Source organism: Apis florea, unplaced genomic scaffold (genome assembly GCF_048593485.1).
Source record: "Apis florea isolate Af1SG1 unplaced genomic scaffold, ASM4859348v1 contig_3493_pilon, whole genome shotgun sequence".
NCBI classification, from domain to species: Eukaryota; Metazoa; Arthropoda; class Insecta; order Hymenoptera; family Apidae; genus Apis; species Apis florea.
The window spans coordinates 907,405-934,042 of NW_028256772.1; the positions used below are offsets into that span (position 1 = coordinate 907,405).

General features: G+C 35.2%; 2 protein-coding genes across 6 annotated transcripts in view; both read right to left on the reverse strand.

Annotated features, from left to right (window-relative positions):
• The window catches only part of LOC100867566 (puratrophin-1), a 344,145-nt gene that overhangs the window by 40,230 nt on the left and 277,277 nt on the right, over window positions 1–26,638 (reverse strand). For all 5 annotated transcript variants that reach the window (XM_086912709.1, XM_086912707.1, XM_012486434.3 and 2 more), the window contains one exon: window positions 23,818–23,943. In XM_086912709.1, the coding sequence (XP_086768835.1) occupies window positions 23,818–23,943 (126 nt within the window). The remainder of the gene's footprint in view (window positions 1–23,817; window positions 23,944–26,638) is intronic.
• Window positions 840–3,619, reverse strand: LOC147656891 (uncharacterized). The gene has a single exon (XM_086912711.1). It carries the CDS (start codon window positions 2,271–2,273, stop codon window positions 1,101–1,103), a length of 1,173 nt encoding a protein of 390 aa, XP_086768837.1. The 5' UTR covers window positions 2,274–3,619; the 3' UTR covers window positions 840–1,100.

Below are 26,638 nucleotides of genomic sequence, written 5' to 3' on the forward strand. Positions count from 1 at the left end.
ACGAAAAAGTTTCTCAACGATGCTCGCCGCGATTCGCACAACCGATTCATTTTCACCCACGTGAACACAATCGAGCGAGCGAGCGGTTCTAGTTGAAAACAACGCGGCACACACCAGATAAATTCCTAGTCAGGTCGAGGCACTCGCCAACGCAAATACCCGAAGATACTTTCGCAAGAGACGATTGGTTCGTGTCTAAATACCACGTTGCCGTTTCACAGCGCCGCATTGTGGCTCTCCGTGTGGGTGCACCTTAAAGAACACAGCGATCGCATCCGTGACAGCTGCGGCGCGCGGCAGGGGGCGCGCAAAGCGATGCATTTTAGCAGGTTGATGCCGCGGCGTGATTTACTCGCGCAATAGAATGCACTTCGAATGGTAGGAAGAGAGCAATATCTCGCGTTGCAAACCGATAGGAGTGCTTTTAATGTTCGAAAAAGAGGGGAGAGGGAGGGAGGAGGATTGTTCGATTCGTCGATAGTTTCTTCTTCTCTTTGTTTCTCTCCTCGCTTGACGTTTGCATGGCGCCGGTTTATCGAGGAAAGGAACGAGCCGAGGACGATAGGCGACGGTTGTTTTCAGGCCACTGTAAATCATCCGGCTGTTGAATCGTATCATGTACTTGACTTTATTCCGCGAAAGGAATATATTTCTTGGAAGGAGAGCTTTCCGATTTCGTGGGCCCTACGGGAGAGAAGAGAAGGTGGAAATCTAGTTCAATGCGGCGATGAATATAAATAAACCGACCTGCCAAAAGAAATCGTGGAATATTTGGGACCTGGCTACTTTTTTCGAAAAACACAACTGATACGAATTATATTGTTGTTTACAGAGAGGAGTAGAATCAAACTCTAATTCGCGTTTATTTATTATTATTCCATTATTTTATTGCTCATTATTTCCACTCGCTATAGTTTTTCGCTTGTGTTTATATTACACGTTGATTAAGAAGAATTTTAATAGGTAGAATTTCAACTATAAATCCTTACACTTTTATGGCCGCTAACCTACCTTTCCATGACAATAAAAAAATAATTGGTAATTTTTTGTTATTAGCTTCAATAAATTTTCCCACAAATATATCTCTCCTCGGTTTAAAACTATTCATAAAAAGTGAATAATAACGAATGACGAGAACCGAAAAAGATGGTCAATCTCGTTTGATAATCTCGACTCACATGTACTCTAGGCACCGAGGCCGATCTTCCATTGATTCTTCTCCGTCTAAGGATCCTAGCTCGCTCCCTGTCCCTCCTTGTACACCTGTCCTCCTGCCGTGGGATCGGAGACAACTGCTGGGGGCCCTCCTCGAGGGGTCGAACCCCGAGCAGGACGCATCCTTCGTTCTCGTCGACGCCCGCCACAGCGCTGTTGCAATTCCGCATTCCATCGACCTCCGTGGTATCGTTGCCGGCCAACAACGAACACCTCGACAGATCCTCGCTCGACTTGGAGGATGCAATTGCAGCCTGCCGATACTTCTTCCTCTCGATCACGAACGAGGAGGCTCTCGCCCTTCGACCGGAATGATCTTGCCGCCTGGCGATCAACTGCTCGGTCTTGGTCGCGAACTCCTGCGATCTGCTCGTCCTCGAGCGATATCTGGTCAGTTGGCCGCCCTCCGTCTTACTCGACGAAACGTTCTTCTTAGGGGGCTTCGCCTTCTTCGCGAACACGAAGTCTTTGGTATCCTTGCGATCCTTCGACGTGCTTTGGCTATCTTTGGTTCCCGAGGTATCTTGGCAAGAGCCGTTTCCAGGCGCGGACACGCTTCTCCTCAACCCCCGCGCCTTCTCGATCTTCGACGCATTGGAAGAGTATCTCGTCAGGGTATCTCTGTACTGAAAGTTCACCGTCGTTTTGTACCCCTGGTCGTCGTAAACGCTCTTGCAATCCACCGCTTCCAACAGCTTTACAGAGATTTCCAGCTTCTCGTCCCCCGCCACGCTCGCATTTTGCTCGATGGAGGAATAATCCTCCTCTTGATTTCGCGGCTCGAAACACGAGTTTCGACGCCTCCCGTCGTCGTCCACGCGGCGACACGATTTCAGGAACTGGTCCTTCTTCGACTCGCGACTCTTCTCCTCCAGGGAGACGGATTTCTTGAGGATGTGCACACGTGGGAAACAGTTGACGTCCAGCAGGCTGGCTGTGTCCACCGCGTCGAGGGAACGTTTGGGTGTCTCGCGCGCTCCGTCAGCGTCCACGCACTGACGGACGGAGATCAGACGGCATCCGCCGTCGTCCCCACTATCTTCCTCGATGATGTACATCCGAAATAACTACTCGACGCGCGTCATCGCCGTTACGAGGGTATTCCGCGAATTCGAGGCGCCGCACTCTTTTCTCTTCGATACGTCTCGATCCGCTCGTAGATAAGCGTCGTCGAAACAGTTTTTGACGATTTCATGTTATATGGAATGGACGTTTTTTAATTAGTTAAAATTACTTACTCGGTCAGCGATAATAATTTGCTTGTATTCGCTGTCTCGATATTCCTTGCATCTTGTTATTTTGCGGAGAAAAATTGTTTTATCTTAAATTCTTTTTGTAGTAGATTTAAAGTTTCTTCCAAAATTATTTTTCAACGGTGCAATTTATAAATTCTTCCCTTTTCCATATTCAATTTCATATGAAATATGAAATTGATATTTTCTCGCAACGTATCGGAAGAAACGTCACAAACTGCCGACGCTACGCGTAATTCGCGGTTATCCCTGTCGAACAATCGTTCCGCGATCTCATCCTCGGAACACCGGATATTACTTGCCCCCGTAATGACAGTGCAATACGCACAAAATAAAGCTTTCAAACGTCTATCTGCACGCGTTTAAAAATATTTTTTCTTGCGCCTAATATCGGACAAGCTGGCTGGCTCGATTCCAAATTAGCAGCTGTACTTTAACAATATATATATATATATATATAGTTTTTAAAATTCCACTTATGAACACACAATCGCCGATCCGCAGTTTCGACACACTCGGAACAACCCACTTATTTTTTTTTATCTCGTTTTATGCGAATTTTTCTCAACGTTTAATGAAGACAAGCATCCTCGAACCACGCCTTGTTTTCCTTCCCAAGTTTCACACTTTTATGGACAACTACAATTGTCTTAACCGATTTTCTTCTTTTATCAATTGTTTCTCCGATATTCTTGGCTCCTTTTTCATAATTCCCACCTTCTTTTTCCCTTATTCTTTCTACACCACTATGCACGTTACGTAACGCTACTTTTAACAAATGAATCGTTATTATTATTGGATTATTATCAGCAACAAATTCGAGGGCGATCTCTTACGCGGGTGAGCAATCTCAATTGAAATCGTTAAAAATTCGATCGAACGTTCACGGTTTAATTGAAAATTCACTCGAAGAAAGAGAAAAAGGTTGCCTCGCTCGATCTTTTTCAAAATTCACTGGAACAACGAAAATTATCCAAAATTACATATAAAAAAAAGGAAAACGTATGCATGGAGAGACCAAAGAAATACTTCATTTCGCAATTTCGTTCTGTCGATCCATTTCTAGCAGACAGATATCCACCGGCTGGCCATCGTTTTACGGTAGGTCGGAGCCGCGCGAAAAGAGACGCAAAGGCGTCGAGCGCCGGTGGCCTACTGGTGCGCGGCTCTCCTAATCCCGCGGTGGAGCACGTATGCAACACAACACGCACACCGGCAAGTGGGGAAAAACACACGCGATTCCATCCAGAGAGAGAGAGAGAGCGCGCGCTCCGCTCGACACTCGCCTCTAAACTCTCGCCGCGAGTGTTTCTCTCTCTCAGGATCCCCCTTTCTCTGTCTGGGGCAGCGGGGGGGAGCGTGCCCTGTCCCGAACACTACGCGCGTCCAATCAGCAAGCGATCCGCCGCTTCGCGGCCTGGAATGCCTTTTCCTTTCGGAGACCCGCTCGAGCCGGTCGCCCACTCGAGCGCGATACGGCGATTGATCGATTCTTGGGAGGGTGGCAAGAGGGAGCAGTTGTGTTATACCCTTTTGTGTAGGGTTTGCAAGTTTTGTGATATTGTGTATCGAAGAGAATTTTACTATTTCTTTCTTTTTGATTAAGACACGAAATGGTGATATTGGAAATTTGTTGAATCGTATTTTTCATTTATTTGTTGAATTTATGAAAAGGATATAACGAATAATTACGAAAACTTTTTTTTTTCTTTTGAATAAGATTTCTCGCTTCGAAGAAGAAATCGCGTTAAAATGAAAGAAGCGGTAAACGGAATAATACGGAAAGAAAATTCGATAGGGTTCAATTAGAAATTTTAATTCATTAAAAAGATTGATTTTTTAAAAATATTTACACCTTGAATTAAAATGCTCGTTTTCGATAACATTCTTCCCTATGTATTGTTAAATCAAAAAATTAATATAATTTTTGTTCTTAATTTATATCGACGAGTTAATTATATTCAGGAAAGCAGAGTTAACAAAATTAAAATTTAATACAAAAGTAATCCGAAGTAATCTTAATTAAGAAGAAAATAAAACTTCTTTTTAAAACTAATATGTTCAATTTACGATCTCGTTCTCTACGAATCTCGTGTTATGAATGAGAGAATGGATACAAATGAAAATAGGACACGAATTTTAATCGAATCAATATGCAGTCTCACGTTGATTATTTATTGCGCGCTAGCGGTTACTTTTTACAAAGCTCACGTCATCGTACGATCGCAGAATGTCTGTCATCGTTGTATAGGCATAGTTTTCAGAAGTAGTACGCGCGTTTTGCTCGAGAAATACCGTTCCATTGATGTGCAATCGAGTTCATATTATTCCATAGAACAATATTGGCCAATGATATCGAAGAATCCTCAAACAATGTTCGAGGATTCCTCGTTCGAAAATAATATTGCTCTTCATAAAGCAAACACTCAAACACCGCCCAATGTGCAAAAATTTTCGAATAAAATTCACAAGTTTTAGACCAGATATACATTTTATTAAAATTAAAAGTACCGGATAAGAAAACCAAATTATTAAATGGAATCAATTATCTGCGTTACACGTAACATTTCAAAATTTTTTGCAATACAAAATCCGTATCGAATCTTTACAAATTTTCAAACCAATTCAAAGAAGCTGTACGAAAAATAATATCCAAATTGGCACGTTAAAATCAAAATTCCTCGTCTCGTGGATGGATGCAAGCAACAAGCATCCCTTTCGGTGTATATATATATATATATATACACACCCAATGCGAGGTCCGTGCCATATGGCAACGCGGATCGATCGTTGGCTGGGTTCGGCTCGACAGGAGAGGAGAGAATGAAAAACGCGACGCGCTCAGGAAAGTGTCCCGCATCGCTTGTTAATAGAGACTCTCCTTTGCGCAAGGAACGTATGATAAAAGGCAGGCGGACAGCATTTTCTATTGTGCCGTTTCTCGGATTGCATCCGGTGTAAAATTTCACTTGGCTGCTGGTACTGAGCCGTCGTTATCGAGCCATAGTACGAGTACCTCGTGGTTTTCACGGGTTTTTGCGCGCGGCTCGCTCGCCACACGTGAGACTGGTTTCGATATTCCGCGTCCCCGATCGAACACGATGCGTCGCCGACTTTTTGTTAGAAGACCGCTGCTCGTTGAGAGAGGGAATGTTGTATGAACTTGTTCTTTTTAGTTTGATGGATTGTTACCTCTTTCTGGTCGCGTAACATGATACGTCAAAATTGAGACGCATGTTTTTCTCCAAATTTCACACGAAATCGTGCTTGTCATTGCATTTTTAAAGAAAGGGATATAACGAGGAGGAGGTGATCATGCTTCTTTATAATATCTTTTCATAGTGGACTTACTTTTCATAGTGGAACTCAGTGGAATTAAAATTAGAAAAATGTGACGTAGGTTTTGTTATTGGAACAGCTCATTTATCTCGTTTTATAGATATAATAGAACTTAAACAAAAAGAATCCCGCAATAATTACAGAAAAACAAATATATCAAGTTTTACAATGGCTGTCTAATGACTAGAAATAAAAATTTGTAACACGTCATACATTATTATGCATTTTAGAAAGATCACTTTAAAAGATAATGAAAGTTTCAAAGGGAAGAAAAAGTTCCCCAAAAATATGCGAAGAATTAATTTTAATTCAAACACAGCGCGACAAACGTTTCGAAAAAACCGCAAACCCCCGGCAAAACGTCCGCCTCGAAAATAGACTTGGCCAGCAACAATTCCAGTCCCAACACCGAGGAGAGGCTATTTCTATTTATACGAGTGCATCGAGCGGAAGAGGGCCCCGTAGGGATTTTCGAAACGCGCCTTTCGACACGCCGCCACGTGCCCATCGATATATGCGTTCACGCACGTGCGCGCGAATATTTAATTAATCGGCGCCCGCACGTGAATACGCAGCATCAGCGCCGCCTATCAACCTTCGTTACTAACGCCGTGCAAACAGATCGTTGTATGTTTGCGCGATAACGGAACCGTGAGAAATGACGTTTGCCATTGGAACGTGTACCGATCGATGGTACCGAATTCTGCTTTTGATCGTTCAACAATGGTTAAACTGGTGGTGGAAAATATGGTAATGGAGGATATAAACGAGGGGTAAATATTTAATGAATAAAATATTAAGAAACTGTTATTGATGTACGATGAATTCTCAGTATTTGCATTTAAGAATTTTTATAGTGAAAATTTTGTAATTATCTTTCACGTATTTTCCACTTCTTTTCACGCTTTGTTTAAAGAGAAAATATAGCAAAAGGACAAAATCGTTTTCCCATCGCGTGCAACAGGTACAAAACGGGCACGACCTGGTCACAGCGCATTCATCACCCGGAATCCACGCTGAAAGGATATTATTAAGGATCAACGAGCATCCTCTCGTTGGTCGGCGATAAATTGCTGGTGGAACGACAGTCAACAGCCACGATCAGTTTTCTCATCGTCAACCAGCTCGAATTCTCTACGAGCGTGGGGAAATCAATGGAAAAGGTACGCTTATGATTAAACGAGATGTAATTAGAAATCTCGCGTAAATATCACCGTTAGACGATTTTTCCAGCATGGGCAAGGATACTCGTCGTCCCTGGACCATTAATTTATTCCTGTGTGGTGCATTTTCTGTGGGAATAGAAAAAATTGCCGAGCAGGGTGAAGGTTAGGAACTTGTCCCGACCTTGGCTCTTGATCATGGGAGTGACACCGATTCCGAGGAATGTCTCTTGGTATTTCAAGGACGAATGATTACGGATCGGAGTAGCGGTTGATGCGAATCGATATGGAAAGAATCTGATTTGTCTTCAGATCCTTCGTGGAGAAATAATCTTATCGATTTCCAATAAGTATATTTCCTATAATGTCCTCCTTTTTTTTTTTTTTTTTTTTAGAGAATAAATTTACTAAATTTTGCTGTTTATTAAAATCGTAACAGCTTTTATCAATACGAAAGTCGTTCTAGAACACATATCCTATTATTTATCTCGTGCATTTTACTGTTAAAGAAGGAGTATGTATGTCGATTAGATATTAAAAGGCGAAAAATTTTATTTTTCACGTTTCGATTAAAGGAGTTAGTAATAGTAATTAAGATAGAGACTCGATTTTATCATTCTCTCGAATTTTCCATCGATGTTACGACCGATGATTGTCTCTAATGAATGACAATGGGCGTGTAACGCCTCGTGCACGGTTGCATATTTCAATGGAATCGTAATCGATGTTCAGTGGAAACTATGCACAACCCGGCACAATACGATTCTGCGTGTGGAAAGGATCAGGTTCTCAACGAGAGAAAGGAGATCCGAGTGCAATCAATGTGTTTTTGAAGCAAGTTCACGGAAGTCGTAAATTCAAAACACATTTTATTTTCTTCTTCTTCAGTTGCGTCTTACGATCAGATGTTGGACTAAGCAAATTTTTATTGAGAAGAATTCTTGTCCAGCCATTTTATCCGCGACCTTCTTTAAACAAGTTTTAAAAAATTATTAAAGAATCTGTTTATCTGATTATTAAAAAATTAATAAACGATCGACTGACAAATAGATTATAAAACGCATATAATAAATTTAGACGATGAATTGAAGTCAATTTTTCTATTGTATACACGTATATACGAAGAAAATCTTAAAAAAAGATTCCATTCTATAAATTCCATAAGAAAGTAAGTATTTTCGACAAGCTTCATCTTGTTATGCATACATGCATTAATTGTCAGATGATTGATTGACATATTAAATGAAAATTTATACGCATAAAGAAAAAAAAAATAGATCAAAATGGCGACATACTTTAAACCTTGTTCAAAGATCAATGAAAAAAGATCATAATGGAATCTAATCAAGCAACTTAACCATCATTAATTCTCTGATAAACGCCAATACGAATGAATTATCATCCAACGGTATTTCTCGATAAAACGAAATACAAACAAAATTTCAGAATCGATCAACGGTAGAAAAGGAAGAATCCTTGTTTACAATCCTATCGAGTTCCACGCGTGCCCGCGATATCGCATGATCGCATAAATAAAGCGGGACACGAGGATATCTAATCTCGTATCCAGCCACGTTGTAAATTAGGTTCGTTCGAGACGAATCCCGGTTCAATCCAACCCGGTTCATTCGAGTCGTTCTTCTCAAACGGACAAAAAGAAAAACGATCTCGATGACAATGCAGCACGTTCGATCGTCCTTTTCGCTGAATCGGCGGTACGGGCACTCCCTTCCTTAATCGGCTAACGAGAAGGCACTTAAGTATGAATCCCTCGCGACGCTCAGCCCGGATTACAAGCCACTTTCATCGCAACTATGCTATTGTGCGTATGCGCAGCCATTACATATTCGTTACGCGGATATATTCTTTCGAGCTAACGAAGCTCAGGTTCACTGGACTCCACCAGGCGTCCTTGAAGAGTTAAGGAGCCCCGAATTGCGACACTCGTTGCCATGAAACTTGTATACACTTATTGTGTCGAAACATAATATATTTACAATTTTATCCATCGTATTTGTGAGAGCTAAAAGTAACTTAGAATGTTTGTGTCTCTTTGCAACGAATGTTGTTAGACAATTAAGTTCATTTTGTAAAATTTTAACAAAATTGTATAATTTAAATGCTTCTAATATTTAGGTTTTTAATTTGTAATCCCGTTTCATGTAGGAAATATCAGGAGAGTATTCGTTTGCAAATTTATTGCTCTTTTAATTTTGTCGAATTGAATTCATATTGTGCAAATAAATATTTTATCTTAACAAATTCCGTGGGAGTGCATAATTTATGCAATTAAATCAATCGAACGATTCGAAAAGCGTATAATCAGAGTCGTGCAGCAGTTGATCGATTGGGTATTGATAGAGGTGTATAAATGCACAATCTCGCAATCGAACGAACGTGTAATTACATACAAGTTATAGCCGCATTCCTCGTACGTGTACGCTCTTATAAATCAATACTAAAATACGAAATGGCTAGCCTTTGCTCGGAGAGAGAAACATATTTTATCACTCCCTCTTATAACATATTCGTTCCACGTGTTTCCAACTTTTAGAAATGGGAATTTTGGAATGAAAGTTTCTCATCTTACGATTCTCCAGCGAAAGTATCTCGATTCGAAACAAACAGTTGAAGGACAAGCAGTCCATATAATAAAAGTGAACTAGTTTCTCCCATTAATTGTTCAAATCGAAGTTCACATTTAAATGAATAGATATAGCTCATTTATTTATTTATAATTGGAATAATTCTCAATACTGATTCGAATGACATAAATTTTATTATAATCCAATCTGCGAGCAACAATCCGTCAATTGCAAATCGCAATTTAAGTACGAATTTCTCAAATAAATGTAATTCCAGTGTAAAAAAAAAAAAACCGAGGATTATTTCAAAGATTAATCTTTGAATAATAAAATTTACTTTGATGTTTAGATCATCTCGAAAATCAATCGCTGGATACTATTCTCCTAACGAAAGAAAGAGATTAAAATTGTTTCGAATAATTTAAAATGATCATATTTCGTTGCATATTTATCTAAAAAAAGCTAATAATTTTTCGTCAATTATTATCATTTATTTATTTACGCAACAAGGATCGAACTTTTTCTCGTTTAAAATCATCACAATACAAAGGTTCGCTTCGAATTTTCATAAAATTTTTTCTTATTCGAAGACTTTCAACTTATTTTGACCATAGCACAGCACTTTATTCGATTAACCTTAATTCGAATTTCGAATCAAAAATCTCGCAATAATATTTCCACGAAAGTGGAATCGAAGGGATTTCCTACTTACAATGCAACAATCTTCTAGGTCTTCGAATGAAACACCACGAGTGATCTTCGATTTGTAATCTAGATCACTGGCAAATGTATATTATTACACACGGAGGAGGGAGCGATAACCGAAGGAAATCATTAATTAGCCTTGCGTCTCTAAATTAAAAAGTCTGCAAGGAAGGAGGGATCGAGCAGGAAGCTTGGACCAGGATATCGCGAAATAAAATCGACGTTCTCTCGTTTTACGATAATTCCAGAGAACAACAGTGGAGCCGCGTGGCCGATTTAGTTGAACTCGAAAGTGTAGTAACCCAGTGGCACGAATATCGGGCTCGTGAACGTTCCTCGACACTTTTCTCGTGTTCGTGAGTGAATGTCGAGCCGAGTCTATTCGCTCCTCGCCCATTGTATGCCAAATTCTGTGCTCCTTTTGCGTCACAGGTGATGGATAAAAGCGAATCGAGCACGCGGCCTTCAAACGCGGATGATCCTGCGAATGACAATTTCACGTTTCTCTTGATTTTCAGTGTTTCACCACAGGGACGTTTCACCATTTATCCGTCGAATACGAATTAAGTTTTAAGCGAAATAAATTCAAGTTATTTTAATTTCGATTAAAATATCCTTCTCGTATATTATGGTAACACTATGGTACGATAATCGACTATAATTTTTAGAGTTTTAACGAAAATCATAGAAAATATCATATATGAAATCATTTTTATATAATTGATTAATTAATTTATTGAATTATATATATATATGAAAATAAGTAAATACTTGTAAATATTTTAAGTAAATAAGAATAAAAGAAATCTGCGATACCTAGATTCATTAAAGATTATGAAAATATTTTTGGTAAATCTATAGTTATAACAGATGAAAAACAATTAAACGTGAAAGGAGAATTAGAAAATTATGGAAATTGAAGATTCCTCTAGAATATATTTTAAAAGTTTTCAATAAATATTATATATACGTATTTAAATATTTATTAGAAATTTCATCGTTTATGTATGTGGAATCGAATATTTATTTATTTATCGAAAAATCACTAAATTTTCAAAATTCAAAAATCACTTTTTCTCATTCACATATGAACTATTGTGTCAGTCATATGAATAAAGTAATTATTATTACGTCAATACAATGGATTTATTTTTTTTTTTTTACCATCACTGCAAATATTATTCTCAATTTACTTTTTTATAAATATATCTCATTTTGATGTCTTCAATTTTTACGACTCGTTACTTCATATTTTGATATCTTGATAATCTTATTTATAGATTATATCCTTTATTTAAATTAATCTTATTTTACACTATATTACTTTATGCTTTAAACATGCTTATCTCTATCACTTGCACATAATAATACGAATTTTTAACAATGATTTAATTGCTGCCTTATCAATTGATAACAAGAGAAATTATATAATTTGAAATTCTCACGTGACGAATTTATCGAATTTAATTAAAAAGATAAAAATAATTAATACGTGAAATTAAGTATTTAAAATTTAAAATCTTCAAAATTCTCGATATTCTAAAAAATTCCAATTCCCAATCCAAATTATAAAACAAAAAATTTAACGCATTAGTAGCCATTTATCAATTTCAAGAATTCGAAGAAATAAATTTCCATACTCCAATAAAATCTTTCAAACGAATCTTTTTTCCTATCTCCGTTCGTTCAACTAGTTAATAAAAACACGAATCGTTCGAGGTGCTCGTATTATTTACTTCGATCAATCGCTGTCTCGCCACGTTTCCCCGTAATCTTGAATGCAAATCGGTAAAATAGGGGCTGACATTAACCGGCGAGGCCGTGCAATAAGTAAATAAATCGGTGGACGAAATTATCCGCGATTCCAGACACCGATCGTACGTAAGTTTGTTAACGTGCCTCAGCCATGTTTTATATATCTCTCTCTCTCTCGAAAAGAACGGTTCAAATTCGTTTCGAACGAAAACGGTTCCTCGATGTTACGGTACACGACCGAACCGATCTATGGACTCGTTTAAAAATCTTCGACGCCAGTCTCGACTTAAAATACGTGCTCTTCATGAAAAATGAATGGATGACCCGATGGCTTATGCGCCATTACGCGGCGTCTACCTGTGCCGCGTAGAAATGAGTGGAAAACGTAACTGTACCTTAATATTCCTTCAAGAGATGTCGTTGAAGGAAAGACTGGCTCTTTTAAGCTTTGCCCATCGCCGGCTTTTATTCTTATTATTTTCGAACGTCCAAAAAGAAAAACATTTAAGTAATTTAAATTAGATATGACGTTAATTATCTTCGATTGTAAGATTTCATAAAAATGAGGATTTTCTATAGTAATTTTCTATAAATTATTTCAACTATATTACTAGGGAATTTTGATGATAAATGCATGAATTTCAATTATTTTCGTATAATTCTTACGAATAATTTTTAAAAATAATAAATAATTGTCGCATCTATTATCGTTGTAAGTAATAATCATATTAATCTGTAATTTTTACGCGCAAGTAATCAGTTGTAAATGTGTCGTTGTGATCGTACACGTAAACGTAAAAATAGTCGAAATAATGAAGAATAATAAAAGTGAGAGGATTCTTTAGTTACGGCGATTTATCGAATCGTTTTTAAAAAGCGAGACCTCGTTGAGTAAAGCAGCGAAACAAAAAGAATCGATTTGGTTCACTGCAAAGTCAAATAATTGGCCTTAATTTATCGGCATACTTTTGCGCCACTATCTCTGCCCGTTCATTAAACTTCCTATCTTTCGAACGAGAGTTTCACGCGTATTTAAATAAATATTGGCCTTTGATATTTTCGATGAATAGTTAAAACTTGTGTGAAACTTCTTTTTTTCCCTTCACCTGAGCAAAGTAGTTAATAATCTACACAATAGTAATAATAATTAAAACATACGAATGATTACAATTTTTATTATATATAATTCTCAATTGGTGTTATTCCATTACACTAGTAATTTAATCCAGATTACTTGCGTTAGAATTTTAGAAAACTTAGTAAAAAGAGACGGAATAATTAACGAGATTGAATTAAATTTTTATCAACGAAAAACACGAAAAATGGTTAAATCGATGTTCCATTAGATTAAGATAACTGGAAAAAATTTTGATATTCTCGAATCGAATGAGTTGGATTGGGTTAAATCTGGTTTTCAGAAATGTATCTCATAGCTCAGTCACGAAAAGGTAGAATAATAACTTTGATAGATATCTTAATTAAGGAGAAATCAAAACTTTTTCATGCACGTATCCAATAGATAAATATCTAATCCAATTGGTTAAAAATTGTGCAACCCACGTTTTTGCATCTGTGCTTTGCTCACTTTCGTTAGATAGACACTTACCTATCCACTCGCTTATTTCAGTGAGGTGTTCAAAAGTTAAGAGAAGGTTCGTATAAACAGTAAAGTCTTTTAAGCAATCTGGAGTGTCGAGCCTGACAAATGTGTTTAGAAAAGGAAATGGTAATACGCGTAGAAAAAGCAAACGAGGATACTTATATATATATTGAAAGGAGAGAAAATTAGAGTAACACTTATGGAAAAGGCTACCAGCTGTGTAATAAGTCGTGTGTTATAATAACATCTGCATTTAAATGCCACGTTCGAACGAGAGGAATTTCTACACTTGCTTCTAATATTAAATTTATCGTCATTAAACCTCCTTTTCGTACCGTAGAGAAATATTGTTTCGAATAATATATTATTTCAATCTATAATTACGTGAAATAATTGTTTCAAAGAATTTGAAAAGTTTGCAAATTCGATAGAAATAATAATAATTCACTTATAATTTAATTTCAGAAAATGTAATTCCTATCTGTTAATTGGGAAAGATGACATAATATTGATATTCTTTAATATATATATATATATTTCACTTTCATTGGATAACTTTTAACTTTCGTTTTCCATACATATAAAATGATATATTCATTTGTTGTCAAAAAATGTCTCGTATGATTTTAAAGAAATCATAATTTATCACAGAAATTTAAAATTTTTTCACTCGCAGCAAATATTAATCTCTTATTAATGATATCAATAGCTGAATATTATAAATTTAATCGAAACCAATTTATTAATCAAATCTCGTAACACCTATTAGAGCAACCCGTGTAAATAATAATCCAAAAAAATAAAATATACATATCAATCTCTTGAAGAAACAAGAAGGAGAGAGAGAGAGAAAAAAAAAAAAGAAACCGTGAAAGTTAAATTCTCGTCGATTTATTTAATCACGGCCGATAGCATGGCTGTTATTAATTCGCTGTAACCGGTCGTAGAGCAAATCGTCGGGGGAAAACGGCGTGCAAAAAGCTTGATTGCATCCAGTTATGCGAGAGAGAGAATCGCGTTTCCCCTTGGGGACAAAAACTGTGCACGCTAACGACGGGCTCAACCCAAATATAAGAAATTCCGAGGGGATCGGGTGCGCGAGACAGGCCAAGACAAATCCATGTTGTACATTGCAAATCCACGTATGTACAAGGTATTTCAAGGTCTTCTCTTTTCTTACGCGTTAAGCTCACCGTGACCCGTTACATTTGCGCGATGGCGTTTTACGGTTTCCTCCTCTCTTCGAGCAATCGCTCGATTGCGTAATGCGATATTAACGAATTTATTCGACATCGAATATTATGCGTGTAACCTTCCTGTGCTAAACTTTAATATTATTGATTATTGATTCGATATTTTAAAGTTTAAAATTTGAGATTAATTTAATGCTACTCGTATTTTATTAAACAGTGTTGCTTTTTATTATTATCAATGCTCGCGAAATCACGCGTGACGTGTATTTTACTTTCTTCTTTTAATTAATATTTGCATTAAGGATCATTCTATTCGAACTAACTTTTATAAATTTTGCTGTGTCGAGAAAAAATATCTCTCTTTGAACAAGGAAATATGATTTGCAAAGAATATAGTTGAGTTTATTTTAAGAATGAGTTTAGTGTGACGTAATATATTCCAGGTTTACTCTTTTCTTTATTCTGTCCACGTGTTCGTATTCTTCCTTTTCTTCCTTTTCGTGTAATGGAAAAAATTTAACTTTTAAAAATAACGACTTTCTGATTGTACCGTAAAATTTTAATTCAAACAACCAAACAACGAATTTCCATACAAATTTTGCAATATTGTTAAGACGTCTCGTTAAGATGGCTCCCACGTTCTTCGAAGAACAATGAGCATCGATTCTATAGAAATTATAGAGGGATTACGCAAAAAATTGTTTGGATCCTTTGAATTTTTATTTTCAATGGTGTCGTCATTCGAAGATATAGATGTACATTGCTTTATTTTATCGATAATATCTCATTATTTATTTATCAATAGCAGTCTTAAATAAAAGCAGATTAATTATCAGTATTAACACCTAAAAAAAAGAAAAATTAGATTCTAAAATTAAATCGTAAACGTTGTTTATAATGAGAAAATTTTCAAACTTTAATCAATATTTGGCTCATCTCGTACAACAAAAATCTTACAAAATTAAATAAACGAAATTAAATCATTAAGAATATCATTACGAGACATCGAGAACATGACGACAATTTCTAAAATCGAATAATTTTCAAAACAAAAATCAAATTAAAATCAACATCTCAATTCGCAATTCGTGAAACAGGAATGAATAAATATATTATTGATTTGTGATTCTCTGAATCTAATACGTTTAAACTGGCTACCCTAAGAAACCTAATATCATTGAAACGAATACAACGGAAAGAGTTACCCCAGAAAACGAGGAAGAAGACCCGGAAGACTCTTAACGAGGAGGGATCGGGTGGTGGCGTCGTTCCACTTCGCTCGTCGATTAACCCACATATCAGTCGAACCACGCTCGCTTTATTTTTTCGTGTTACACCTACGCGGCCAGCTATGCGTAACAACACGCGTATCCTCCATCTCTGTCGAACGATTCGCCCGCATGCGCGAGCAGGTTATAATGCATCTCGTTCTTCGATCGGCACTCACTCGTGAGTTCTCGTTATTCCAGATACGACGTTTTATATACAGGTGAATTCGCTTATTTTTCGTTCTTCGTTGTGGTTATTTGACTACTTCTGATAGGCAATTTGCTCGTTGTGTTTTATCTTTTGTGGTGGATGGAGATGTTTCGAGTTGTTTGAGGAGACGTGAGAGGAATATATATATATATTTTTTATAATCTCTTAAATTCAACGCGATGAGTTCTCTTTTTGCACAATTATCGGTCTAATATCGTTGGTAGAAATTTTTCAAAGTCATAAATATTAGAGGCTATAAATATTTATAAAAGAAATATATGATGATGATAAAAGTTTCGCGATAAGAGAAGAAATAATAAACTTGTGAGGTTACGTTTCTGGATTAAATTATCGATATTATGTTGTGTCTGGTTTATTTATAATTTATAATTTGTCGGATTATTAACATTAGTTAGCCCTTTGCACTCCTTCACACACGAATTAACACATAAAACTTTCGTATTTTGATATTTTTTATTATGTATCTTTACGGTATAAAGAAAGGAAATTTGTTGAGTATTAAAGTTTGTATTGTTGTTTCATGCGATTACCAACATGCATTCTCCCGATGTCTTTCTTATTTTATTGAGGGCACCTTACAATCCCAATAACACACTCTCATCTATTATTTTTAAGAAATAATTTAATAACGAAAAATCAAGCTCATCATCAAGCTTGAGCTAATTTCATTCAATGCTCAAAAATTTTTGAAAATAATATTGAAAATAAAATCGAACAGTGAGAGTCATTCAAATCAAGCACAATAATAATAATAATAAGCATTATCTTTGACAAGTACAATTATTAAACAGCATTGAACAGAATTTCTATAACACGATGACATCGCATGATGTCACAAGATCAAAATCGAAGTCAAGGCTCAACCTGAATAGCCTCCTCTTATCAAATAAATTACACTTACAACACGAACGACGTTAAACACAAATTTGAAAAATAAGATCCACTTCTCGTTCATCTCATCACTTAGGATAATCAATATTACCAGGGGAAAAAAAATCGCCTCGACAGATGCGTTTTTCGAGAGAGGGATACACCTCGACCCGATGAATCCATCGAGTTTTAGGTGGGCGTTGCGCGTGGAACGGAGCCAGATTAGGCGATTAAGCTTTCTCGCGCGACCAGCCACGAGAAGCTTTCGAGGGGCAGAGCTAATAAAATTCGAACCCCAATTTCGCGGATGCGGCTCTCAGATAAGACGGCCAAATTGAATTGGTCGATGATCATCACCCAGCGGGCGGAATGTTTTGTGATTTGAATGCGAAAGCGGAGTATCGATCCTCGAGTGACGAATGGACTCGTGAAGGCATTAAACGCGATCTGTTAGACGTGAAAACTGGGGGCTGTGGAGGAAAACGTATCCTGCAAAATATATTTAAGATCGTATATATCTCCCTCCAACGCTTTTAGATCCATTTTATTTATTTATTTAAAATCTATGTATATGATATTCTATTAGTATATTTTATTACACTATACATTTCGTTACTCGAATAAAATTTTGAGTTTTGATTGAAAAATTTTATTTTCGTATATTCATCAAAACATGATTAATCAAAAGATCTTGTTTGATCGAAGTATCAATCGCGATATTTTTGCTCAGTTTTTTTGATATTTATTACATTCATAACGTGTGACGTGTTCAATACATGCATTAAGGAAATTTCTTATTTTATGATGGTCAATGCACGATCCCATGAATTTTTTCAATTTATCGTTTTTAAATTTTGTTTCATTTTTATCAAAAACCGATATAAGAGAATCTATTCGATCTTGAATAAATTCGATTTAAACATTGATATACATTAATATCTCTACGCTTTTACAGAACAAACACAGAAATAAAGAAAAAAGTTTCGATCCAAAGGTTTTGCGATCATACGTGCAAAAAAAGAATATTGGCAATAAAATCGAAATAAAAACTTGGAGCAACAAAAATCGCGTAATCCATTCGAAAGTTTCATCGAATCTGCTCGCAGAATCAACATTTCGATCGTTCAATCAAGAGGCTCCTAGAATTGCCTCCTGTTTCCTCTCCATATTTTCAACCGCTAATTTTTCGTCTTAATCGAACGATTTTGCAGGGCTTAACGAGCATGACCGCCTTGTGCCGATTCGAGAGCCTGTTGCAATCGAGTTTTCGAAACGATCGCGATTCGCGACACGCGTCCACTCTCCACCGGATATAACGCGTCGCAATCATTCGTTCCGCGCTCGAACGCCGAGGATACGCGTTGGAAAGTCGGATCTTGTTCTCGACGGAAGGAAATCGTTATCTTGTTCGTGCTAAAATTTGTTTGGGTTTAATTGCGTTTCGTGAAACGCTCGAGGATATTCGAAAGGGATTCGATTTATTTGCAAAACAACGAACGACGATCAATTATATCAAAATATTTTGCAATTGGGAATGCAGACAGATTGTGGGCAAAAAATATGGAACACTTTTGGAGAATGAAAAAATTTCTAGATATGTATGTAAATCCTGTATATATATTCGTTATTATTTTCGATCATAAAATAGAAAATTTTTAATCTTTATGATAAAGTAAATTGTTTTTTACAAAAAATTAAATGGAGTGATGATTTTCCAAAATTCGCTTCAACGATGTAGCTGAGTGTTAAATTCGTCGATTGAACACGTGTGTGATAAAAGTCAGACAATTTCTAAACTGAATTTCGAAACTTATAATTCGTTCCACGTAAGGCCTGGGAACAAAAACTCGACAAATTGCCCACCTTCGAAATTATTAAAAGCCATAAAATCAATAATAATAAAAAAGCGAAGCATTATTGCAGGATGCAACTATGGAAAAACTTTTACCTCCAATCATCAAATTATCATTTGAGATACGAGATTGGCCGAATAATGAACGAGTCTCCAGAAAGGAAACTCTTGTTCAAACTCAATCGAATCTTCTGGAAAACAAACCAATTGGATATTTCTCCGTCAAAGAAGAAAAATTTTACCCACTTTCGTGATCGATCCAACATGTGCGCTCCGCTTAAAAAACAACTCCAAATGTCCCGTTTTTATTCGCGTCACGTTCGCTATTCCTCCTCTGCTGGTAATTAGGTTACCAGTACGCTACGAAGGCCACGAAGGTCGAGCACGATTTCCGGTCCGCGACACCGCTTAGTACTTCGAGAAAACATCGTCGATCTTCCGGATAAAAATCAAAGCGTCGAATACGAAACGAAAGACACCATTTCTACCATTATTTCTACCATTGTTTTTCGCTTGTTTATGTCAGAGTGGTTTAATTCTGTGCTAAAGCGTAATCGTTAAAGTCCCTAGATTATCCCTAGATATAAAAAGAATTTTGAAAAGACCAATGTTTCTTTTCTGGGATAGCAGTATTGAAAGACGAGAAAAGAAATCAATCCTTTCTGCATAAGGGGAATGATATGCTTTTGATTAAAACAAATTTTTTACTTGGGTTTCTCAATTATTGGCACGACTGAATAAATTAAATTGAGTCATTTGCGTTCTGCGTAAAGGAAGGAAGCGTGAGCAGTAATTGCAAGTTCTTGTCCTCTTTCACTCGAAGAATTTTGGAGAAATTCGCAATCGTGAAAAGCGAGAGCAAATTGTAAATGGCAAAATAAAAAAAAAAAAAATACTTTTGTTCGAAATAAAAGTATTTTGAAAACACATTCTAAAACCTTCCTCTTCGAAAAAGTAAATTATTTCTCACAGTCGATAAATTTTAATAACCGTGTTATCCATAGTGCAACACTTGAGATATAAAATCTACGTCTGCTTAATTAAATGTAAATAGGTTAAAAAAAAAAAAAAGAAAAAAAAAGTAACGAGAACGATAAAGGAGAAAATATAATAGAACTCTGTTTATGAACATGATTTTTAATGATCGTTATTTATTCGTTCAAATAATTGGAGTTCGTGTTCACAAACGGATTCAATCGTTGGCTTCAATAATAAAATTTTCATAGAAACTAACACGAAAAACTCTTTCTTTGATAGCCGTCTTCGTTAAACGGAGATTAATATACAACGAGAATGATTTATACAATAAGAATCCACGACAAATAATCGTTAAAATTTCGCTCGTATAAAATTCTACTTTAATAAAACTTAATTCTAAGAAAAGCAGAAAATTTCGTCTTCGACCACAAAACTACGAAACAATTCCTTCACGAAATAACTTTCAAGAACAAATTTTCACTCACCCGATTTTAAGCACATTTTGGATGCATTTGGATCGAGAGGGGTGGTTCGATATCGCCCTATTTTCATCCACATCTCGAACCGGTCCACGTTCCACCGCTACCTTTATCGTCGATTTAATTTACGATCATTTCGATTGATACGCTCTTTAACTGGACGTTTCGCAATTAACCGGACGCTCCAAATATCGGGTTGGACGCGCGCTGCGATCGCTTAATAATAAATCGGCGCGATAGGTTCCAGTTCCGTTCGAGCGACCTAAATAAACAGTTTTCTCGATCATCTCGGTTGACAATTATGACAGGAGCGTGTGGGCAATGCGTTGATCGGGGTCATTGGGACGTGGTGGCCACGAAGAAATGTCCAATGCAGTTTGGATAATGATCCAACAACGGGACGCGTGGAATAATTGAAGTGGGTGCCACATAATTAATCAACGTGCTCGTCCCTCGACAATCGATCGCCATACGAAGCTCTGGTGGTGGCTCTTTTCGAGCCTCAACGGGGAGAAAGTCGATTGATAAATCGACCAACTCGAGATACGTGTGTTTTTGTTAGCGGTTTTCATTTTGAAAACTGTTATTTGAAGTTTGAAATAGTGGATTGCTAGAAAAATTCTTTTCTTTTCAATTAATTTCAAATATGATATTGTTGTTTTATAATTGTGATAATCTATGCTTAGAAAATGATCTACTTTTATCTTTGAGATATAAAAATAAATGTAGACAATTTGTTTTCAGTTATTCGTATTAAGTATATAGATTTGGGTATATAATCAGTGTTTGCAAAATTTGATTTAATTCCAAATTATAAGATAAAATCATTTTAGAATGAATAATAAAATTAGAAAAATTCGATATAAATGATTAATATTACTAAATTGTGAACTATATATTATAATTGCAATTTTATAGTTTCATTTCATCAAAATTGAAATAAAATTTAAATGAAGATTTAATTCATTTTTCAAATATCACAATGAATATTTTAGTTTAGATAATTAATTATTTGCAGCTTACTGATTTGTCTAATAAACTGATCTAGTAAACGTATTTATATATTATTTTCTCATCGATTTAATAATGGAACAACAATTAAACAATTAAAAAGCAAGGAAGATAATAAATAAAGGAAGAAGGAAATAATAATTTTGAAAATAAAATGTCTTGCAAATCTAGTACAATAATACTAGTTCTTGAAATATACACACACACACATATATATAATATTATTTTTAAATTCAAATTATCAAAGCTAGCCGTAACTTGACAGTTTAAGTATAAATTATCCAATGGCACAATATTCTGCCTACGTTACCGATAAAATGCGTCAGCGATAAGCGACGACAAGTCGTCCGAATATGGGGCTCGAATGGATCATATACCTTTGCTTAATTGCTATTCAAGGTTCTTTGGCACTTTTTTACGATCGTTTATCGAGAAAATGGGAAACACAGAAAGCGGAGGTCACGTTGTCGCGTTGGCCCCGTTATCAACGCGAACGGAAAATGTCGTCGAAGAACATAGGCTTATACGATCGTTTGATAAGACCAGACATTACTATCCACTCAGTTTGCACCGAGTAATCAACTGTATTTTGCAAATACATTTCTAATTGCGAAAGTTGTCAGCGAACAACTTCCAATTAATGGCTACGATTCAATCTGCACCATTATGGAACTGGTAAATGAGATTTCAGTAGTTTTAAAAATCACTTCGAGTCGCGATAGAAAAATAATCGCTGCCATTGATGGACATGCGTGCCTTCGAAGTAGTTTAATTTACGCGTACGTATACTTCGGTCGGTATTGCAGAGAACTGTTTAGATCGCGTGACGCTAGACGGCACCACATGACTAGAATATCAAGTTACCGATCCTTCGATCGAGATCTATGAAGATTCGTTTTTTGTTATATATATTATACAGTATTTTTTATTCTCTTGATATATAATAATAATAATAAGTTTAATGTGAGTTTCGATTTTTATGCTGAAAGTTTTTACTAGTAAAAAATTAAAAAAAAAAAAGTTTTATCGACGGAACATTCGTCGGTAAAATAGTATATCGATCTATAGATTATTCTAACATTTTTTTCTTTAATCTTCATTATTTTCAATTATACTTGATAAAAAAAAAAAAAGAAAATTAAATTCTTTATTCAAATTGAAATATCGTTTCTCGTTTCAAAATCACATTTGCAACATGTGATATACGTAGCTTACTAGAATAGACAACATTGAAACTATTTCTCATATCTTTTCTATCCATCTAAATCTGAAAGTCATCGTTACACATTCGATTGTTACAAATCGATCTAAATGAAATCTTTATCTTCGATCAAATCCAATCTACGAGGTATCTAATAACCATAATAACGCCTTCCTTGAAATCAAATACTAATATAGTTTCTCCTACCTTTTTATTACTTTCTTTTTTGTTTCTCTTTCTCTTTAAACGAGACACGTGTATTTTTTCTTCGATCGAGAAGGGGAAGTTTGCGAAACTCGTAGCGATCGACTACAAAGAAGTCTTTTATTATCTTTCAGTCATTTCGACCGCCTCTTGTCGGGAATTCTTCCGTATTGAACCGTGACGAAAGAGGCTCGATGAGACGTGAAAAAAGTGAAATCTCTAGACATATATGGGTCGATTCTGAGCTGCTTTCAATCCCATTATTTGAAACAGCGCAACATTCGTGTCGAAGCTTGTATAAAATATCTATCTAAGCTTTCGCTTGTGCTTCGTAATTATTATTCTGCCTTTCAGATCATACCAGAGATCGATTAATAGAATATATTGTACTATTAATCAATTTATATGATCATAAAAGTGGTCACAAAAGTGTTCACTTACCTTGTGCAAATTTAATTAACGTGTTACTTTATCAAAATCAATAATAATTTTGTTTTATAGGAAACATTGTACAAGCATAATGAATTATACGTATATAAAGTAATTTTTTATTAGAAAAATGTCATTTTAAGAGAGTGAAATCAACTTTTAATGCTACATTGCTCTTTTGTAAAAAATAATTTCGACGAAATTGTATTTAAAATATAAAAAGTAATAAAAATTTGAAAATTGCTTTGACTTTCAAAGTAATATTTCACTCATTATGTACAAAATCAAGATTTTTAAGTTGAATAAATTTTCTTCTGAAAGAAGACTTTTGTGACAAATTTCAATTTTAATTTGATCAAAATACTTTTTTGATTACAATTTGTTCTTGGATTTTTTTTTTCCATAAAATAATATAAATTCCAAAACTAAACAGATTCAACTTATTATTAGAAAAAATATATAAGTGCACTCACTGACGTACTCACCATCGACGTGAAATAGAATTTCTCGAATTCCCTCTCGTGAAGTCGCGCCGCTGTCAAGTTGGTCGCCGCGTGTTGCCCGTGTTTCGTGAGCACGTCCTCGCCTTTTTTGCAAAACCAAGATAACACCTGCAATCGTAAAATAAAATTACCAAAAAAAGTAATTGAGTGAACGAAGAGTAAAGGTAGAACAAAAAAAAAAAAAAATTTTATGAAAGCTGGTTTCTTTTTTTAATTTAAAAAAAGTGTTACAAATAAGCGAGGCTTTAAAAAGAGGCTTTCAGAAAAAAAAATCGAACAAAAAAATTTTTTTTTCTCCCATTAAACATTGTTATTTAATATACTTCCATTTTAATGCAGAAATGAAAAAAAAAAAATTATTTTGTTCAATTTATGTTTTATTTATAAATCAAAAATATAAATATAAATATCTGACTAATTTGTGATAAAAAATTAATTCTTAAAGTAAAGTACAAATTTATTTTTTATTTTTAATAATAAAAATTGTGACGAACGAAGAATAAATTTCAATTTTACTATGCACTACTATTTTCTACCTACTATTCTAGAAAATTTTAACACGGCAGGACAGTGAGCAATTAACGTCCGTCTGGATTCGTTAAATAATTAAAAACGATCGTGGCCGTTTCGACGAATGGAAGGTCTGGTTATTTATGAACGTCATAGCGGATTTCGAGCGAAACGTTTGAGAACGCACGACGCGCTCCCACGATAAATACACGTCTCGTATCAAACTCGAGTAATTTATTAACAAATGTGAAGGAGGGGAAAAAAAAAACATTCATCATCATTCTTAACTTTCCTTTCTTCTTTATTTTCCAGACGGTGTTAAAGTATTTATAAAATGTAAAATTAAAATATTTATTATGACAAGACTACAAATATTTATCTATTTAAAAGAAAATTACACGAAATAAAGGGGAAGAATTATAATTCAAAGGATGAATTAAATTTTTAAATTTAAATATCGTTTTTTTTGTTTATATATTATTATATTTTTTTAAACATTAGAAATTGTAAATTTAAGAATTTATAGAAACACGTTATGGAGAAGATTTCGAGCATTATCAATTTTAATTATAAAAATGAATTACCAATATTTTTGTATATATAAGATACAATAAAATAAAAATTTTCATACGATAAATGAAATCTTAAATCATTTAACAAATAAGCATATTTTCAAAATTCTATAAATTCTATAGATTCATAATAAAAAGGAAGCCAATTTCGGTATCAATATCTCAGTAATACGACAATTATCACCTGATGAAAATTCACCACTATTTATTTCCTCTTGCAGAAGAAAAACAAAAGAAAAAAAAAAAAAAAAACGACACAAATTACCTAAAATATATTTTTTTATTTTTCTTTACAAACCTTTAACTTTTTTTTAAATAAATAAAATCATTAAGCCATACGTGCTTTTCTTTTTCACTAGTTAAAAAATTTCAACGAATTTTCCAAAGAAGAACAAAATTTTCCATCGCCATGGAATACCAATCTTTATCGATCCCACCTATCCTCGATCGCAATATCGAGCATACGTGCATACATCTGCTCTTTTGCCCGATAATTAGATCGCTGACACAGGCGCGTCACGCTTGATTAATGATTCCTCGACGAGTGTAAAAAGTAATAATTAACGAGAGAAGGAGGAGGAGGAGGAGGAGGAGAGAACGTCCTTGCTTCCCTCATCTTCATCGTCATCGAAAAATTCGAAAGATGAGGTGAATTCGAAACTCACAAACTCGCTCACTTTGAATGGAGAAACGATCGAAATCGCGAGCAACGAGTTTTTCGGGTCACTGGGCCGCGTTAGTTGGAAAACGATTGGGCAGAGGCGTGTGCGCAAGCGAGGAGGATTAATTCGCCGCGATTTGGCCGTTTGAAAAAGTGTGCCGGTAATTGCGAGCGGCCGGCTGCTGGAAGATGGTTAGCGAGAGAAGCGGGAGGCGAAGAGGATCGAGCGAGTAGAAAGTTAGTGAGAACGTTAGCGAGCGCTTTTCGCTTGTCTGTGAACCGAAGATATGGGTGCAAATATTTTGCATTATTTACAAGAAAACACAAGATCGAAAATATATATCGTGAAACAGAGAATTAAGAATGGTTGGATTGATTTTAAGAGAATAGAATGATAGGAAAAATTGTATAGATTTAACGATAACTCGAAACGAGTATATATTGAGAATATAAAGAAAACTAAGACAAGTTTTGAATAATTAGATTGTCTCATTGGTCGAGGTGTGAAAGGAAAAGTGTTTGCTTGTTGCATTGTCATTGAGAAAATTATTATAAATATAATAAAAAAAATTAACTATTAATTATGATTTCGTTAAATTATGTGAAATAAATGTATCATTTAATGATTAGACTATTTTTCTCCAATTAATTTATTATTATTCATTTATTACAAATTATTTTTATATAATAAAGATATTTTTCTCTTCTCCTTCATTCGCTCTTTGGTCAAATTTCTCAAGGTCAGATCTTTTAGTAGATCTTTTTTAATTTACATTTTTATGATTTGTGATATGTGTTTTCGATTTATATAAAAAAAAAAAAAAATCTGTGAAATTCTATCATCAATATTGTTTCTTGTTAGATAATGATAATAGTGTTAAAAACTTTCATTCTCATATATGATATTACAGATTCTATTAGATTTTCTGATATCTTTGAATATATGTATATAAATTTGTTATAGAATATAAATATGTATTATATATACGTCATTGGACATTTAGTACATTTAGTACTTTACAAAAAAAAAAAAAAAAAAAAAAGAAAAATGAATATTAAA